Source organism: Dermochelys coriacea, chromosome 9 (assembly GCF_009764565.3).
Source record: "Dermochelys coriacea isolate rDerCor1 chromosome 9, rDerCor1.pri.v4, whole genome shotgun sequence".
Taxonomy (NCBI): domain Eukaryota; kingdom Metazoa; phylum Chordata; order Testudines; family Dermochelyidae; genus Dermochelys; species Dermochelys coriacea.
In genome coordinates, this window is record NC_050076.1 from 92,139,096 (window position 1) to 92,157,956 (window position 18,861).

General features: G+C 39.8%; 1 protein-coding gene across 6 annotated transcripts in view; it reads left to right on the forward strand.

The window, feature by feature from the left end:
• Positions 1-18,861, forward strand: part of IL1RAPL2 (interleukin 1 receptor accessory protein like 2) — a 569,055-nt gene that overhangs the window by 408,827 nt on the left and 141,367 nt on the right. For all 6 annotated transcript variants that reach the window (XM_043492438.1, XM_043492441.1, XM_038417782.2 and 3 more), the window contains one exon: positions 12,699-12,773. In XM_043492438.1, the coding sequence (XP_043348373.1) occupies positions 12,699-12,773 (75 nt within the window). The remainder of the gene's footprint in view (positions 1-12,698; positions 12,774-18,861) is intronic.

Below are 18,861 nucleotides of genomic sequence, written 5' to 3' on the forward strand. Positions count from 1 at the left end.
TTTTCAAACTCATTTCATAATGTGGCTAAATAACCTGTGGAGGAGAAAACAATTAGACCCTGCTCCCGATCGCACTGAAATCAAAGGTAAAGCTCACATTGAAGGCAGTGCTACACGATCAAGAAACATGGGTGAAATGTAGCCCTTTGCAGACCACCTGTGTACAAAGGAAGGATAGTTTTGAGATTGGGCACTGGTCTGGGACTTAGGAGGTCTAGTTGAATTCCTGACTCTGCCACCTTGGGCAAGTCACTTAATCTCTCCACTATAAAATGGGAATAATAGAACACTTCCTTTCTCCCGTCCTTCATCTGTCTGTGTATTTTAAGTTCTTTGGGGCAGGGACTGTCTCTTAGTTTGTGTATGTGGAATGGGGCCCTGATTTTAGAGACACAACTATAGCATTTATCACACCATTTTTCCCCTTATATAAATTTGAAAATGAAGCAATGGCAGCAGATTCTCTGAGGACAGTCAGTGGTCTTCCTTATCTCTGGTATAATTATTATGTTGGCTGTAGATCAGTGATTCCCAATGACAGAGAACTAACAAGTCACATGATGCTAATTCTCCTTGTTTCCAGCCAGGAGAAACAGAACAGACGTGATGGGGGGAAGATGAAATGACGAGCTAGAGTAACACAGGGTGATTGATATATATATTTTTAAAGGACCAAACTATGATTGCATTATAGACCACTAAAATACATTATTACTGTTGCTGTTATTGCCAAAGAGATGTAACACAATTGCAAATGAAAGGGGGTGATCTGCAGGGGAGATGGTTCTATTAACATATGGCCCGCTCTGTGAAATGGTTTGGGAGCTCCCACTGGTGATCCCACCTGGCCATCCATCTGCAGTGGCTGTTCCAAAGGATTTGTATGGCTGCAGGTGGCACAGTTGAAAACCATGACTGATATTTCAATTCTCTCTGTGTGCAATTCACCCCTGTGTAGAAGGCCAGCACAAGGTCTATGAACCACTTAAATTCACTTTAAATAAGGTGTAAGTGGGATTTGAGTGATGTATAGGCTTTGTGCTGATCCTCTGCACAGTGCTGAATTTCATCCTTTGGGAAGAAAAGTGGATCAGGATGATAGACTCTACAAGCCACAGTTTTTCTGAGAAGAAAAACCAGAGATATGCATAATAATGTTAATCATCTCAGATTATTTAGTATTCAACTGTCTTCCACTGGCCAAAATAACTCCATCACAATATATTATATATATTTAATATAAGATTTTTAGTTTAAATGAATAATGAATTGGCTTGAGTTCTTTCAAAAAAAATACATTAAACCCCACTCTGTAGCTAATAAGTCTTGTCACTGGGATTCCATTTCAGTGGAGGAGTGCACTATGTATGAGTAGTCTGATTGGTCATGGAATATTAATTGGCTGTGGACTGCAGACTTTGGTGCAGTGCCTTCAGGTTGACAAGAATGATAGCTTTCATTTGCATGCAAAAGCACCAGCTGTCCCTTCAAGATGGATGATGGGACCCCGCTTCATCCATCACTATTCTTTACTTTTTTATAAGATGAAAAGGCAAAAAAAAAATTAAGAAACCTGAAAGATAAAATGTGCTCTGCAGATCTCCTTGAAATGAAGGGTAACTTCAAGCATCTTCTCTCCACTCAAGTCCAAGAGAAATATTTTGAGTGCACATGAAATGGGGTGGAATGTATGTTTGGTTCATTTAAATAAAGTGTGCTCTTGATTGAGATTTTAATCAATTGTATTGGGGGGGAACCAATATCCTTTTTAATACCAATTTGTCATGCTTTTTTCTCCACTGCATAGGAACTCTTACCCTTTTTTCGTATAAGAAGGATGCACAATCCAAATTTTTATTTCACTAAGTGAATGTGCATAATGGGATCCAATATGAGAACTTTAAAAAGTTAGCAGGAAGAAAGGTGCGTCAGCAATGTAAGAGAGAGATAATTACATACCATTCTGTTAGCGTAATAAGAACCCTGTCATTACTGAACATACGTTCTTCCTGCCCCCACCCTCCAATGCACATTATGACAGCACCTCTATCAATCCTTTAGCATCAAACACATTAGTGTGTCACATCAGGAAATCCAGATTCCCTGCTGCTGCTGCTATTATTGAACATGTATAATAATTACATTATTACTTTTACTTTTCTATGGAGGAAATTGCCATTATTGCCAAAAAAATGTAACACAATTGCAAATGAAAGGGGGTGGCACTGTACCCATATATGGGAGATGGCAGTCTGTGCCCCAAACAGTTCACAATCTACAAAAGTGTTAATCTTTCCAGGTTATCTCCCCAGAGACCGCCCAAACCATATTTCATCGTGTACATTCCACAAAAATCCCACCATTTATTTTTCCAGTGCACTACAAAACTTGGTTGCCTCCTAAATGGGTAACAAAAGAGCTAGTTGAGTCATGCAGCAGAAGCTGCAACCTGGAAGATCTAACTTGGCAAGGTAGTTACTTATACACCTTTTTCTTAATTTTTTTCACAACACAAATAAAGCGTCTCTAGTATCTGAAGGGAGTTGACTGTGCTGCCGTTCTTCCCTTTTATTCAGGGCACAAAACCACCCAGATAGCTGCTCCGGTGCCATGGTGACAGTAGGTAGGAAGATTAGGAGATGAGATCCTTGTTCCGTGGTGGTTTTCACCCAAAATGCCACACTGTACAATTCAGAATTGTGCAGTAAATTAAACCCTCAGCTGCTGTTGCTGCTTTTCAAGTTAAACCACATTTTAGAGCAGGCTTTGGAACATTCTAGTTTGAAGAAGGGATGCTGCTCTGGTCCTGCCTGTGGCAGAAGCTATCGGAACATCAGGAGAAGGCAGCTGCGGCTGGCTGCCTGTTTGGACTCTGTACAGCAGAGTTCGGGAATGGACGTTTCCTGTAACTGTGAACAAAGTGCAGTTCAGGCTTCAGCTCCAGCCACTGACACTCCAGGACAGGCTCCAGCAACAGCTGGCCAGCAGCTTCCTTGCAGACAGTTTCTTCCCCTGGGTCAGACTGAGTTTGCAAGAGGGAGAGGGTGAAAACAGTGCATGCCCCTCCCAGCTGGGGTGAAGGGGTGAAATCGGTGCAGACCCCAGCGCTGCTGCTGCTCTGACCACTCTGGGAGCCTAGGGCTGGCAGCACCAGCGTCTTCACCTCCTAGCTGTAAGTGGCTGCCCTGCCTGTGGGGGCGGGGGTAGGGGTTGGGACATGCAACCCAGATGTGCCTACCTTTGAGATGCACAGTACAGTATTTGCTTTTTTTTATTATTATTTTTTGGTCTCCACTGCTTCCTGAATTGTTATTTCCAGTTTCACATGATGTCCGGTTTACCGGTGAATTCGTAACTCTAGTGTTTGTATCTTTGAGGTTCTACTGTATGTGGAGACAAAGGGCTCACTGCCAGGTGCACCCTTTTTTCCATGCCAGTGCTGCAGTCACTTCAACAGGCAAAAGTTCCAAGCCATTGAGGGTTTTATAGGTTAATACCAATACTTACCAGTCACTGACCAAAAGCACTGATATGCCACAAAAACGCCTCCCTTGATCCGCACTTCAGCGCATGTGCGGTATCTTTCTTAAAACTGATGCCACATCTCCTTCTTATTTACTAAGAGTCTGTAAGAAGATCCATTTATTTACTGTTGACATCGTCCTGTTAATGCTATCTACAATCCTCTCCTCAGAGGTGTAGCAAGGAAATAATTGTAATATAGATACTGCCCAAACTCTGAAAGCAGGTTCACGTGCCTGCTTTTAGATGAAGTTAGCAAGAGGTGATCATGTGGGTTCTGGCACATACAATGGTTGCTGTGTTCTTTAGTGCTATCATTCCAGGAGATGTATTTCCTACCTTAGTAAATAATACCAATGCTATAGAACTTTGTCACAGAACAATGATGTCTGGCTTCCAGCCAAATGCTGAGACATTTATTGAAATTAAGCGTTAGATGTTTATTTTCAAAGCTGGATACATCTATCCTTTGACAATACTGTATTACAATGACTTTATTTCTATTACAGCAGAAGACTGATGTATGTATAATCATGCTGTCAGATTGCTATGAGTGAGGTATATGGCAACAAATGTTCCAGTTCTGAGTAACTGTATTTTGACTGACTTGTAGAAGAGACTCACTATGGCTAATCAGAGAACAGTGCCTGTATCTAGACACAGCTTCACAGAGCAATGTTTGTATGAATGGGCTGTTTACTTGATTCTCCACTGCCTCTCATCTTGTGTGGTAATTCACATCGGTGCCAAGAATGTAAAACCGTTTTGATTTGGTAACGTAACCTACTGGTGGTGCATGTGTTACAAGCCCAATCTGTGGTTGGTTAGTTAGACGCCTCTGGCGTCTCGGGCAGCGACAAAACTCCTCCATTCCTGTCTGTTTCTGCCAAGTCTTCCAATGGTTCCCTGTGGAGGGTATGTCTGTTACAGCCAGAACTAGCATGCTTTGGTTCTTTAGAACAAGCTGCAGTAGTTCATGTTTTTTAGCTCTGGTGGTCCTGGTTCAAATTCCAGATATGTCAGGCAACAAGTTAGCTGTCCTGGGAGCATTGTACACCCACACTGCACTTGGCACTTATGCATAAGTGCCAAATTACAACCCGCAATACAAAGCAGTGGAGAATCAGGTCTGAAATGGATTATTGTTTCAGTCATGAAGAAATCTGCTGGCATAGGGTGGGATTTTCAACGGAGCCTAAGGGAATTAGGTGCACATTTTCCAAGTGGTATAATGCTGTGCTTCACTTAGCAACAGGTGACATCTTGTTTGCACATTGATGTATCATTTTGCACGTAATTCCATATTCATCTACAGTATGAATGTTATAACATCGCTGCCAAGACTTTAGATGCCAGAATAGATCGAAGCCATGTGTATTTGACTGAGGAGTGAACAAAAGATTGATTTGGGGTATGAGTTAGTTTCCTATCAAGGATTTGGCATGCCATTATTTTCTCCAGAGGATGCTATTCAAACAGACCAGAACTGCTGTCAGAAGGTATTCCAGATTCTTGACTGAATGGTAATGGGTGCTTTATGTTAATTAATGGTGGGAAAGTGCCAGGTCCCTTGATTTAAGGAAGCTGGCATTTAATTGTCTCCTAGAAGAAATGAAGCATTTTTCTCTTGCTTCCCCTCATTCTGCCACATATCCAGATAATTTATCCTTTCTTCATTTTCAATTACATTTACAAATACTCATCTCAGCAGAAGCCTTCATGGCAATACAATGGACTGCCAAATGTATTTATTGGTGTTCATCACATCTATCAGAAGAAATCATCAGCAGCAGCAGTAAAGGGGGTGAGAGGGGGGGCAAGATCTGAACAGTTCACACCCCAATGAAAAATTCCTTCCTTTAAATACATTTTTAGAAACCTTTGTTCTACAAAGTATTCCATTAAGTCACTTCCAGTATGGGGGCCTTCAAGTCTTAAGCAGCTAGATCTCAATGGATGAACGTCATTCCGTGTGCACACTGTTTCTACGCTGGCATACCTTCAATGACTTTCGCAGAGAGATTCCTGATTTACACAGACATAAATGAGAGCACAATCAGGCCCTACAACCTGAATTTGCTCATTTTAAACACAAAATAAAACCCAGATTGTGCCAGATAATTAATTGCTAGATAGTTGACATTTAATTGATTCTGATGCAATATGACTTTTCTTTGCAATGTTTTTCTTTGAACTACATCAGATTCAATTTGTCCGGGTTTAGAAAAGGATGGCTCTTTCTTACCAATTCAGAGAACAGTTTCATAAGGATGACTGTAACCTAAGCTCTTCCAGACAGGAGAAATGCTATTTGTTCAACAAAGTTGTCTCTTATACATGTGTGCTTATGGTTCTGTATAAATAATAGCTTAGCATTAGAAGGAATTTCAACATAATTGAATGTACTCCACACTAATTTAATAGGGAAATTAAACACTTCCAGTAAAGTCAGTGTTTGTGGAAAATGCCTCCCTTGCTGATCTAAACAATGCTTTATAATGTCCTGGAAGGTTGGCACGGGGCCTACTCTGGGGTATGTGGATTCAGTCTATTTAGCCCAGAGCCATCCTCCCTAGCAAATGGTTTTGTGTACTTGCTTCTGAAAAAAACTGTTATTGGATCATTTGTAAAGGTCCCGTCCAATTTCTGTCTGGACTGCTGTCCGATATCGCTCCTTACTAAACCAGCTGAATATTGGTATTAATATCTACGGGGGAATTTCCCCATCAGTGAGACCCATTATACACTTGGAACCTATAATATGTGTCTCAACTTCCTAGGGTCACCGTTTCCTGAAAGAACTGCTCCAATCATTGTTTTGCTTTTCTTCTCACTGTTGTACCATGTGGCTCCAGTTAATTGGCCTCTCTTGAAATTTGCCTGTCTCCTTTTCTAAAGCACAATCCCCCTCTCATGGTAGAACTGTACTTGAGAACAGGTTTGTGAGGAGGAAAGTTGTTCACTTCAGGTTGAATCATACTATTGCAGCAGTTCTGTGTTATACTGATTGACTTTGAGTAGATGTCACTTTTACATTATCTGAATAGTGTGATATTGAGAAAATAATCCCTCTCAATATGGATGAAGGAATGAGACACTAGGGATCATTGGATTTATGATCAATTATGGTAGACAAGAAATAGTATGAAGAAAAGGCTCATGACTACCTATAAATCAAATGGACTATTAGAAGGACCCCATTCTCTGTACCCTCTGTCCAGCTGTTCACTGCATCCATTGAAATACTAATCCAAAATTTCCAAATCCTCTTTATTTTAGCACTTCCCATCCCATCCCGTCTTGCTTTACAATCAGTAATGAAATTGACCTATCTCTGTGCAGTTATTACTATTTATTTGTATAATAGGAGAGACTAGAGGCCCCAGTTGAGATCAAGGCTCCATTGCTTAGGGACAGTAAATACACGTACAAAGTGGCTGCCCCAAAAGCTTACAATCTAAATAGAAAAGACAGACAGTTATTTCCTTTATACAGATGGGAGGCACAGGGAGATCAAGGGGTGAAATCCTGGACCTGTTGTAATCAGCAACAGTTTTGCCATTGACTTCAACAGGGTCAGGTCTTCACTCTAAGCTGTTTGCTTGTGGTCTACACAGAAGTCTGGGGCACAGCCGGGAATTGAACTCAGACCTCCTGTATCCCAGTCCAGTGGGACTCTCCTTTCTCCCCAAAGAGAAATTCAGCTGGCTAAATATTATCATCCCCATATGACAATCACAGAGATTGTGACTTCCAAAAGCTCATTGACTAATTAATTTGCAGAGCCAGGAACAAAGCCCATATCTCTTGCCTGTTGGTCCAGTGCTTGACTGTGCTCCATCTCTGACGACAACATGTTTTGTGGCCATAAGAAAAGAATTAAGAGTTGATTGCATAAAGTGAAGAAAACAGGAAATAAAAATAACCTGGGCTCCCAAGAAGGATTGCATCATGCAAGGTTTCTGCAAGCTATGCAAAAAGTTATACCTATAGAATCATAGGACTGGCAGGGACCTTGAGAGGTCATCTAGTCCAGTCCCCTGCACTCATGGCAGGACTAAGTATTATACCTATGTGCAGCTTTGTGCAAGAGATACTCAGTTCTCTAAAGAAGAATCCTGTGTCATGTACCATTGAAATCATACTTGAGTTTATTATTATTTAAAAGTCCAGGTGTTGCTATTAAACAGGAGTGAAAATAAATATGGGAGGAAACAGCACTTCAAACCACCTCCTAGTAAGCAAACAACTAAACAGCCTTGGGTCATGTCCACCAAACTCTGAGCGAAGACAGACACATTATCAGGTGCCTCTGGGTAAAGAAATTTGCTTCCAGAGCTTGACATCGGGCACCTGTGACTTTAAGCTAGGCCCGCTGTAGTGTCAATGGTGAGTTGACTGTGCCTCAAGAAAGGACACTCCAATCAACCCTCATCCTCATTGCTCATTATACATTGTAAAACCTATATTTGCATAAACGATTTCAGGGAAAATAATTCTGTCTTATTCTCAGGATGAAATTTCAGAATGTTAAGTAAAGGCAAATGAGCTCCTTAATTTGTGTGCTGTCTTACCAGAGAAAGCATCTCACTAAAGGAGAACCATATGGCCCTATGAATGTATGCATCTGGGAATTATACTATATTCATTGCAATGGCTTTACCATAAATGATGTTGCCCCGGGCAATCCCGGAGTCTGTGACATTCATAGGGGGTTGAGAAGGTAGAGGCAGTACTACCCAAGCTCCTCCAGTGACAATTAATGAGGGTTATCTTCATACTTTTTAACAGAGGAATAGGAGTAAGTTAAATAGCAGTATGTTTAATAAAAGGAAACGTTTGTCATGCATATAGTTGGTTTACATAAAGTGGATTGGTGGGAGTCGTAGAAAGGATTACATGAAAGCACAATATACTCTGTGGTACATTAAAGACATGTTGGTTTATTAAGTGCCCTGACTTTTTTGTTTCCCTTTTAAGAAATGATAGAAATCAAAGTAGCTTTCCTCTATAAAGCTGTTGAGGGAATTAACGAAATTGCTCATAGAATGAGGTATATCTGAAATGAGGAAGTAGTGTTTATGGACTTGTGTCAGGAGCAGAGATCATAAGCTTTAAATGAGAATTCCTTGCAGCCAAGGAAATGTTGTACTATCTTACTGGTTGAAAAAGACTAAAAACAATTTTCAAAGGTCAAATCTATAAATGGATGCTAGTCCCTTAAAATGAGACTAGATCTTCAGTTCTGTAGACATTAGTAACATGTAAGAGCCAGCATTCCTCCACATTTTATTCTGAAAATCCCTTTTGGCCACTTCAGTGCCTGCAAAAAGCTATCTGACACATTTCTGGTTCATTATAATGATTATCCTCTCAGAGCAAAATGGAAAACCACAACAGTTTAAATACGTAACCCACATGAACACATTAAACCAGGATTCAGAGATGCTGCAACTTTAACTTAGCAAGAAAAAGAGAAGCTCAACTCATTTCAATGGGGCCGGGGGGAGAAGAGAGGAGTGAGTGAACTTAAAATAAAACAAAGCCAAAACACATTGGAACAGCATGTGTGCAACTAGAACAGTGAATGTACTCAAAAGCCTATGGTGCACAGGAAGTTAAAACGCCATTTGGTACCAGAGATGAAAAGCACTAATGGAAGGGAAGCCTAAAGGTAGAAATGCAAGCTAGAAAACTCACACAGAAACTAAATAAGGATAATAGACAAAATGGAGACAACTAGTAACACTATTCTTAAAACATAAGGGGGTAAATCCAACCATGATGTAAGTCCATTGATTTCAATAGATTGATACCAGCAATGAAAATGGCCCGATGGATCACATTTTGAGGTCACGTAAATTACCCCTTGGACATAAATCAGTCAAAATATGCTAATAAATGTCAATTTAGTCTGGCTTTTTTTTTCCAGAAGGCAGAATGAAATATAGATTGAGAAATGAGTCATCGCTCAGCGCCTAGGCCTCAATTCTGCGAGTGCTCAAAAACTGGCAGGATCAAACCCTTAAGGCCTGAACCAAAGTGTCATTGAAGCCATGAGCTTTGCACTGACTTCAATGGGCTTTGGAACAAGCCCTTCTAGAGACTGCAACCAAAAACAGGTTTCAGAGTAGCAGCTGTGTTAGTCTACATTCGCAAAAAGAAAAGGAGGACTTGTGCCACCTTAGAAACCAACAAATTTATTTGAGCATAAGCTTTCGTGAGCTACAGCTCACTTCATCGGATGCATCAACCAAAACAAACAACCAAAAACAGCTTCTCTTTAATTCCTGTTACTTTGACACTGAATATACTTGGTGCTACAGACTTTCAGGCACAGGCCAACAGGTTGGTATGGAAGTGAGAGGGGAACCATTCCTCCTGGGTAACAATGTATTTGCTAGGGTTCTCTGAGAATGATCATTGTTTTCAGAGGCTGGTGACCTTCTGCACCTGAAGTGCTGTTGTATTCTTCCTATTCCTTTAACAATTGCTTCCTTCTGCCTCTTTCCAGTGCATCTACCTAGCACGAACAGGAACCAATATAGAAATTAAACCAAAAGTGCAGAAAAACAATTTTATCAGCTTGTGTCTCTAGTGATGAGGTACCCTCCCAGCAAATGCTAGGGAGCACATCTAATCTTTACAGCAAACTAAGGGACACCAGCAGAGAATTTCACAAAAGGATTTTTTTATGATTGATAGCAGATTACATTTCATTTTATGTACTTCTGGGTCAGTGGTTCTTAACTGTTTCTAACTTATTATTTATTGACAATTTCAAGAGAGGAATTGAAGTATAAGAAGAGAGGAAATCCTAACAATCACTGAATGAAAAATATAGTGCCTGCAGTGGGAAAGTATTATCTGCCACCTCTCTTATAACACAACTACCTATCATTGTCCTCTTCTCTCGCACCTCTATTTATCTGTATAGCTAAGCGATTTGGAGGCTGCTCTGCCTGAGTGTTAGGAAACCATTTAGCTCACAGCGTTGGGCCTACCCTGAGAGCTGGGTGAAACTTTATGTGCACAACCTTTTTGTGCTCCCCAAAAAATGCAGATTCAGGTCAACCAAAACAACTAGCAAATTCAGGTCAATTTCAGTGAATTCTTGTGGTAAAAACAAATTTGTTTTGGAAACATCTAAATATTTCAATTCAGTGACTCTTCAAACCAATGGGGTTGGAGGGTGCTGAGCTCCATAGTAAAGGCACTCAGGATCTGGATCACAACCATTGTCTGTAGCTGCGTTTTCCACTGAAATACTCACAAAGACAGGCTGTGTTAGGAGGAGGCTTAAAAACCCTCTAGAGGGGAAAATGCCTGTTTCTAATGACAATTGTATGGATGAACACCAGCATTGACTGTAGATGGCACCTCTGACATGCTTGCTGTGCCGTGACACCATCTGTTTGGGAAGAATAAGTCATTCAGAGGGCAGGTAAATCTGAAGTGTTAATAGTCAGGATTGGCAAGTGAAAGGGACTATGAATGATCTAACCAGTACATATTAGTCCAAAGTAGAAGGAACAGAAAGAAACAGATGATGTTAATAGGGGGAAACATTATTTATGATGTTTATCATATAATATTAATACCTAACACTAGTGTAATGCTTTTCAATGTGCATATCAGAATACTTTACATACAGGGAAAATAGCATTTGACAGATGCAGCAATTGAGGCCCAGAGACTGACTCTGCACCCCAGATGAAGTGAGGCAGCACCAGGAAAAAAACCCAAGTCTCCTGGCTCCCAGTCTTACGCCTATGACTTCTATAAGTGATCTCCATTCTATCTCTTTTCATTTTCATTCTGGAAATGGGCATTGAAATATATCTTCAGAAAGGGGGGAAATGTAAATTCCCATAAAAATGAAAAAACCTAGAACTATAAAAAGGAGGGGGGAGTCTAGGTCTCCTAACATACAGACGTTCTGTATTATTATTTGTCAAAAGTAAAATACAGGTACTGCTGCCATGTGTTCTACACTTGCTGACTTCCCTATATACCCCACAGTTGCATAAAAAAAGCCACCTAATCTGGCTTTGTAATATTACACCATTGTAATAGCAAATGTCTTTTTTTACACACACACACACAAATAAATCTGTGTTACATTAACTAAATGATGCTTAAAGGTCCAGATCCAAAGCCCATTAAAATCACTGGGAGTCTTTTAATTGATTTCAATGAACTTTGAATCAGGACCTAAGGGCTCCAATCCTGCAAAACCATAGCCATGACAGCATAACCCCCTAGGGTAGACTCCGCCTCCACCAGTGGAAGGGGTTTTCCTGTCTGTGTAGGAACACCACCTCTACAAACGACAGTCACATTCTTTTTCATTGGCATAGCTATGTCTACACACTGGGCGCTAGGTTGGCAGAGTTCCATAAGTCAGGAGTGTGGATTCTTTCCATACTGCTGACCAAGGTACAGTGCTTAATTTGTGCCAGGGCTTGCCAGGGCTAAGCCCCCCAGCACCTTTCGGTTTAGCAGTTCATAGCCCTGGCTCCTTTGGTCATGCTGTATCAGTTATGAGTGTAAAAAAATTGCTTGAGCCCAGCACCTAATTGCTTACAAATTAAGTGCTGCCAAGGTAGCTCTGTCAACCTAACTTTTAAGAATAGACCAGGCCTTAAGTGTCTACATCTGTGAGCAATCTGTGAGCAAATGATTTTTCAATGGCACACCTGCAGCAGCTCTTTTTTTTTTTTTTTTTTTTGCTTTCCCAGAGCTGGCCCTGGGGGTACGAGATTCAAAAAGTTTGGAGACCTCTGTTCTACTGTATTTGATTATGCTTGGATAAATACACACTGGGAATGGCATGTGTATTATACTTTACAAGATCAGGACCTAAAACACTTAAAGGAAATTCATTCTGTTCAGTTTATCGTTATCCAACAAAAAGAAGACAACGACACCACCAGAAAGGAGTCAATTTATTGTATCATATTTTAAAACTTAACTGCTTCCACTGAATCAATGGGCCACTAAGCCTGCTAGGAAATTGATACTGTATTGACAGCATAGCAGCCAAAGCAGCAACGTTGTGGAATAAATGTTTACACATCATCAAGTCTGCAAATACACAGTAACTTCTATGTGACAGAATCTTCCTCTAATTGTAATTTGTCTAAATTTTTCCATTACTTGTTCTCATTTTCTAGCTTTGCTCACCGACAAACCTCCAAAACCATTGTTCCCTGTGGAGAATCAGCCGAGTGTCATAGATGTCCAGCTGGGTAAGTCCCCTTCTGAGGATAATAGAGCCTAAATATCAGTTCTGTTAACAGATGGGAAAAACTGAAAGGTTTATTGCCACTGTTATTACATGCAAATCAATTTGCTGCTTCTCATTTATAATGGTAGAATTTACTGCAACAGCAGTTTAAGGAAATGAGTTTGTATAGCTTCAAGGAAAGGCAATACTAATTGGTTACCCTGGGTATTAAATATTCAGGGCTGCCACTCTTTTGAGTGTATGATTGATAAATTAATGGATGCCTTCATTGGTGCCTGCACTGGTCAGTCAATGTTCACTGTGCATAGGAGACAAATGTTTTAACAAAATACAGGATGGCGATTTTTTAAAAGATAAAGGGAAAGAATGCATTGTCTATTGAAAAGTTTCTTTGATTAAAACATTTGTATTCTTTTCTCTGTCTCTTACATTTTTCCTGCTAGCCTGAGTGTGTCTGAATCTTAATCAGCCACAGACCCCTGCGGTAATAGGAAGAAACTTTATAAGAGAGTTCTGCAAAGTGACCTTTTTGAGAGTAGTTAGCTGTGGGCCACATTGTTGCTGTGGGTAATAGTGGGATTCTGAAGTTCTGGTAGAAGTCTTGTCAGGTGGGAAACATTCCTTATATTGAGGCATGGAATTGCAAATACTGTTGAGGATTGAAGTATGTGGGTTTAAGTTATAAAAGAAGCAGATGTTGTGACAGATTGTTTGCCTCATCATGCTTGAGTTATTTTCCATCTCCTATTGCCTGACTCTGCTCTGGCTTTAGTTTACACTGAAACAAGACCACTGAATCCTGATTTACACAATTATAAAAGAAAATAGGATCGTGGTTTGAGATTGTAAGATTATGTTGCACTGATACCAGTGTGATGGGGCCATACATTTTTAATGTAAAGCTACTGTTCTACATCCCAATTCAATAAAGTTAACTTCAGGTTTGTGCTTAAATGCATCCCTCTTCCACAAAGCACTTAAGCATGTGTTTAAGTCCCATCAAATGGAACTTCAGTCCTTGAATTGGATTGTCTGTTAAGTTGTGCACAATAATGTGAATCGTGTGACCTGAATTCATCTTAAACATTAGCTTCCAACAGTTTGTAAGGATTGATAGAGAGACAGCAACAGTGAATTCTGCCTAAAGTACCCAGGGCCAAATCCTGCCCCCAGATACGGATACTCCAATTTTCTTCAGTCAGATTTGTGTGCATGTGTCTGATAGACTTTGATCCTTAGTGATGAAAACAAACACACACACACACACACACATACTCACAGACACACACAGGTTCAAAGGGCATCATCCAATGCTCATTGTAGTCACTGTGAAGACACCCACTGACATGGGTTTTGGATCATCCCAGCAAGCTGAATGCCAATTCAGTTCCATTAATTAAGCTCACAGATTTTACTTTTTTGAAAAAAAAAATCAGAATTAATGAATCCTTCGAGGTTAGTGAAATGTCCTCAAGTACATCAGTGAAACAAACTAATACAAAACACGCACATCCTTGTTTCCTATATTCTTATTGAATCTTTCTTTCTAACCTCAATTCCCCCCACCTCATCTTACATATCTAGCCCCTGCAGAATTTTTCTTTGACTGGTCCCCCATATGAAACTATTTTTTTCTACTAGTAAAAGGTGTTGCTATAAAAAAAATCTCCTATCTCTGGGAGATATGTTGCAGTAATAGGATTTCAGAATATCTCTAGAGGGAAATAAAAGCATTTTTTGTCCCCTAGTATAATCCACTAGTTGTCCCCTTGGATCTAGGAATTTACATGCAGCACTTTCTTGCTGATGCAGTGATACGTTTGGTTATTGTTCCTAAACTTTCATAATATGCTGAAAGATTAATGTTTACAAAAGAACAGTACCCTAAATATAGTTCTAAAACACTGAGTGGCATTCTTCCAGCTGTACCCACCTGGATTTAAAAGGCAAGGAGCTGGCAGTAGAGAATTCTCAGTGAGGGGTCCAGAGCTTCAGAACCTACCCCCCTCCACACACACACACACACACACACACACACACACACACACACACACACACACACACACACACACACACACACACACTTGATGTGGAAGGGTTTGTTGACCTTCAGAGCACAACACATTTTTCTCTATACCACGGAGCTTGAAAGAGGCATTGGGTGGAGAGTTCTGGTGAGAGTTGGGGACAGGGGTGGGATAGCTGCTGGTTTTAATTTGTTTATTTGCCTGTCTTAAAATGTTGCTACACGTACCAACAGTGTATGTTCCTAATATATTTTATTAGAAATCAACATAAATATTCTATTCAAAATCATCCTAATTTTACAGTGTCAATAATCCCTGGAGATTAACCTGTTCATCCAATTTGTGTATGCCCTTTAAATAGTCAAGCAAATATTAAAATGCTGCTACATGCCAAAGAAACTACATTCACTCCATTAACGTGGCCACTTTAATAGAAAGACCAATTTAGCTTTCCATTGCCAAGTGAATCTTCAGTTGTCTTCTCTCTGTAGGCACAGGAGAACAGTAGTTATTTATTTCCTATATTCTTAATAAAGCAACATTTACACAGGATTTGTTAAGAGCAGTCAGTGGCCTGACCACATACCACATCTTATGTGACCTAATTGCTAACTTCAGTACTCACGTCTTAGCTTTCTCTACTATAACAAGATTCAAATGAAAGTGGGTTTGCACAGTTCTTATTGACAATAGATAAAAGAGTTCTTCCAGGCTTCAAATAAGCCCCAAAGCACATCTTGTTTCTTCTTAAGGAGTGTGATTTTTTTCTTTTTCCGTGTTTGGAATTTGACAAAGATCAAAACAGCCCTATCGAGTTCAGATGGAAGCAGAAACGATAAATTGCTACCCACTTGTTTTCTCTGTTTGTCTCTGCTGGAGAGAGTGAGCGAGCAAGACAGAGAGATGACAAGAATACCAGAGAGCATCACAGAGGACTAGTGCAATAGTTCAAAACAATTTAATTATCCAAGACACTTTGCTAAACCAGACAATAATTTCAGCCCTTGATAAAAGTAGAAGGGAAGTACAATAGATTGATTTAATTACTTGCTTTGCTTGCTCATTTTCGTCCAAAATTTTTTATTTTAATATTCGTAGGCATTATGGATTTTGGAAGGATTTGTGAGTGACAATCTCATTATAGAATATGCAGCAGACTTAACCCTTCTATACATTGACATTATATTTTAAAGATTAGTTTTTCAAATACATGAGTTTCCTCTAATAGTCTTAACTGTTTCCTAATGAGGATCATTCAAAGCTTTCCAATAGATTAAAGCTAAATGTTAAAACTGGCAGAATATTTGTTCAAGATTTTTGAACAAATATATATTCATCCCTGTGTAAGAGGACTAGCCATGCAATCAACTGAATCTGGCCATATTGTCCTGTATTTCTCAGGAGAAGGTATGGCCTTGTGGCTTCTGCAGATGACTAGGAATCAAGGTTCTTTTCCCTGATCTACCAGTGATTTGATAGTATCATTTTGATTGATTTGGTCAAGTGACATAACTCCTGCCAGACATAGTTTTCTCACCTGGAAAATGTGGTAATACCTCTTGGAGGGTTCTGAAGATTAAGTTTGTAACATGCTTTAAGATTCTTGCTTTCCACACTCCGCATTTACTTCTGCTGCAAAATATGGCTGCTCCTTATTTAGCCTAAATTGTCCACTACTTATCACAGAGGTTGCAGAATTCCTACTGCTTTTTTTAAAAATCCAAACAGGGAGATGTGTACACCTCAAAGCTTCAGGTTTGGATTCAGTCGCTTTTAAAGATCTGAATATGACTGTTCAGACCATCGAAATAAAAGTCCAGTTCTTTTGGAAGCAGGCCGGATAGATTTGTAATTTTCTAAATGTGTGACTGTGGTGACTGTAAGTGAAGCATGCTGTGCTATCAATCTTGTGACAAGCTGTTGGTACATTACTTGGCTAATTTTATTTAAAAATTATTTCCCCTCTCCTTTCCTATGGAACTTTGTTTACTGGCTCAACATGCTGAGAATCTGAATCTGAAGATCATCCTCACTACATCAGTTCTAGGTGGCCAGATAACTTAGAGCTAGGAGCCGGATCAGGCAAGAGAACCTTTGCACCGCTCAGGCGGTACAAAGAGCCACGATCTGGCTGTAGTGAGACAGTGGAGAATTACCTCAGTATGGGCGAGAGGGATTTTAATAAGTGTAAAACTGGCCTACGGGCTGGTGCAGGCACCCTGGTGTAGGGGGCATATCAAGGGTGTGTTCAGAGAAAGGGTGAGGCACAGCTGTGCTCTAATTCTCTGCTAGACAGTGGCCCCAAAGGGGCCATACTAGCTAGGTTATAATAGAGAAGCTCCTAGACTCATCTAACTAATGCTGGGGCTGATGCCTGACAATTAGAGCTGGGTGAATAATTGATTTTTCTGTTTCAGACTGCAAACTTCAAAATCAAAAAAAAATATTCACATCAGTAAATGCTTTGGAATTCATCAGCAATGTCTGCTTTGGACTGTGTGTGTGTGTGTGTGTGTGTGTGGCCCATGCCTCAAATCTTTAGCCCAGTGGGTAAAGTCTGTGTGTGTCCAACTCCTTCTTTTTAATCTGTACCCCAGCAGTTAGGGCACTTGCCTGGGATGTGGGATGTGAATCCCCACTCTGGAGCAGGGATTGGAACTCAGATTTTCCCCCTGCCAGGTGAGCATCTTAACCTGCAGGGGATAGGCTGCTCTCAGTTTCTCCTGTTGAAGCTGTTAAATAAACCATTTGTCTGAAAAAAGTTAACCCAACTCTACTTAGAGTTACATATTCCATAGAGGAGCTAAAGATCTGAAAATTCCACATGCAAACAGAACTAGAGATTTTCTGTGCTGTTAATTCCTTGGCCTTTATTACAATTAATTTTAGGTAAAATCTCCTCTTTATGGATATTTAGTTAGAAATAGCTGAAATTGAAATGAATGTTTGCATGTCAGTGTGTATAGTAATTGAATCCATCATTTATGTATCATCTGGTTTTAAAAATATATTTGCTTTGATCTCAGAAATACAGTAAAAAGGGTGACATACGCATTACTTTAAAAAGGACACATATCTCAGTTAATTCACTTTCCAAACAAGGGAAGTGTCAAGGGATTTACCTTGCCAGAGTTCATGGTATTTTTCTTGCTTTCAGAGGTATTGAAAAAAACACCTTCTATTTGAGCATTCTCATTTTTTTACTGCCTAGAAAGATTTTTCCTCTGTGAGCTCAAGCTATGAAATATCCTGGGACTGATTGTTAAGCAGATCAATCAAGGGCACTGTAAAAGTGAAAGGGAACATGCAAAGTTATGGTAATTGCAGAGAGATATGGAAATCAGGTAGAGATGGTAAAATAATAATTAAAACTCCCTTTTACTGATTGGGAGGAAGCTCTGATTGGGAGGAGCTCCATAGGATAGCAAAATTTGTGCACATGCTGACATGTAAAATAAGATTAAGCTAAATTTACTATCCAGGGTCCTGAATTTTATTTTAGACTTTTTTTTCATTCTAAATTTCTGTGAGCTCTTCCAAGAATGTTAATTTTATGCAAACAACGTATTTTTCCCAAGACTCATCCTCTGAGATGACAGAACTGTTCTGAGAAAATTTCAGCCTGAAGTAGACACCCAACAGGGAAAATTTCAGCCCAAACACTTTTTTGGCAAAGTTAAAAGCAATTGAAAACCATGTTTTATTATGGGAATTATTATGTAATTCCAGCCCCACCTACTATATATAATATAAAAAGCATTCTGTATCTTACTACTGAAAAATATGATACCTTTAATGTTAGTTTTGTAGTTGAACCAATAACATTTTATGGGTAGCAGAATCTTTCCTGCCAGACTACCCTGTAGATACCCATCCTCCTCTAGTAATACTTGATTATACTTGAAGGTGGGCAGTGTAATTTACCCCACAGCTGTAGTCTTCATCATTAAACTGAGTGCATTATGTATTCCGCAAACATGGCTAAAAACTATTCTTCAATGTCTTACATTCCTTTTTCCTTATGCAAAGTCTGAGCAAATGCCTAGGTACATAGGGGGGGAC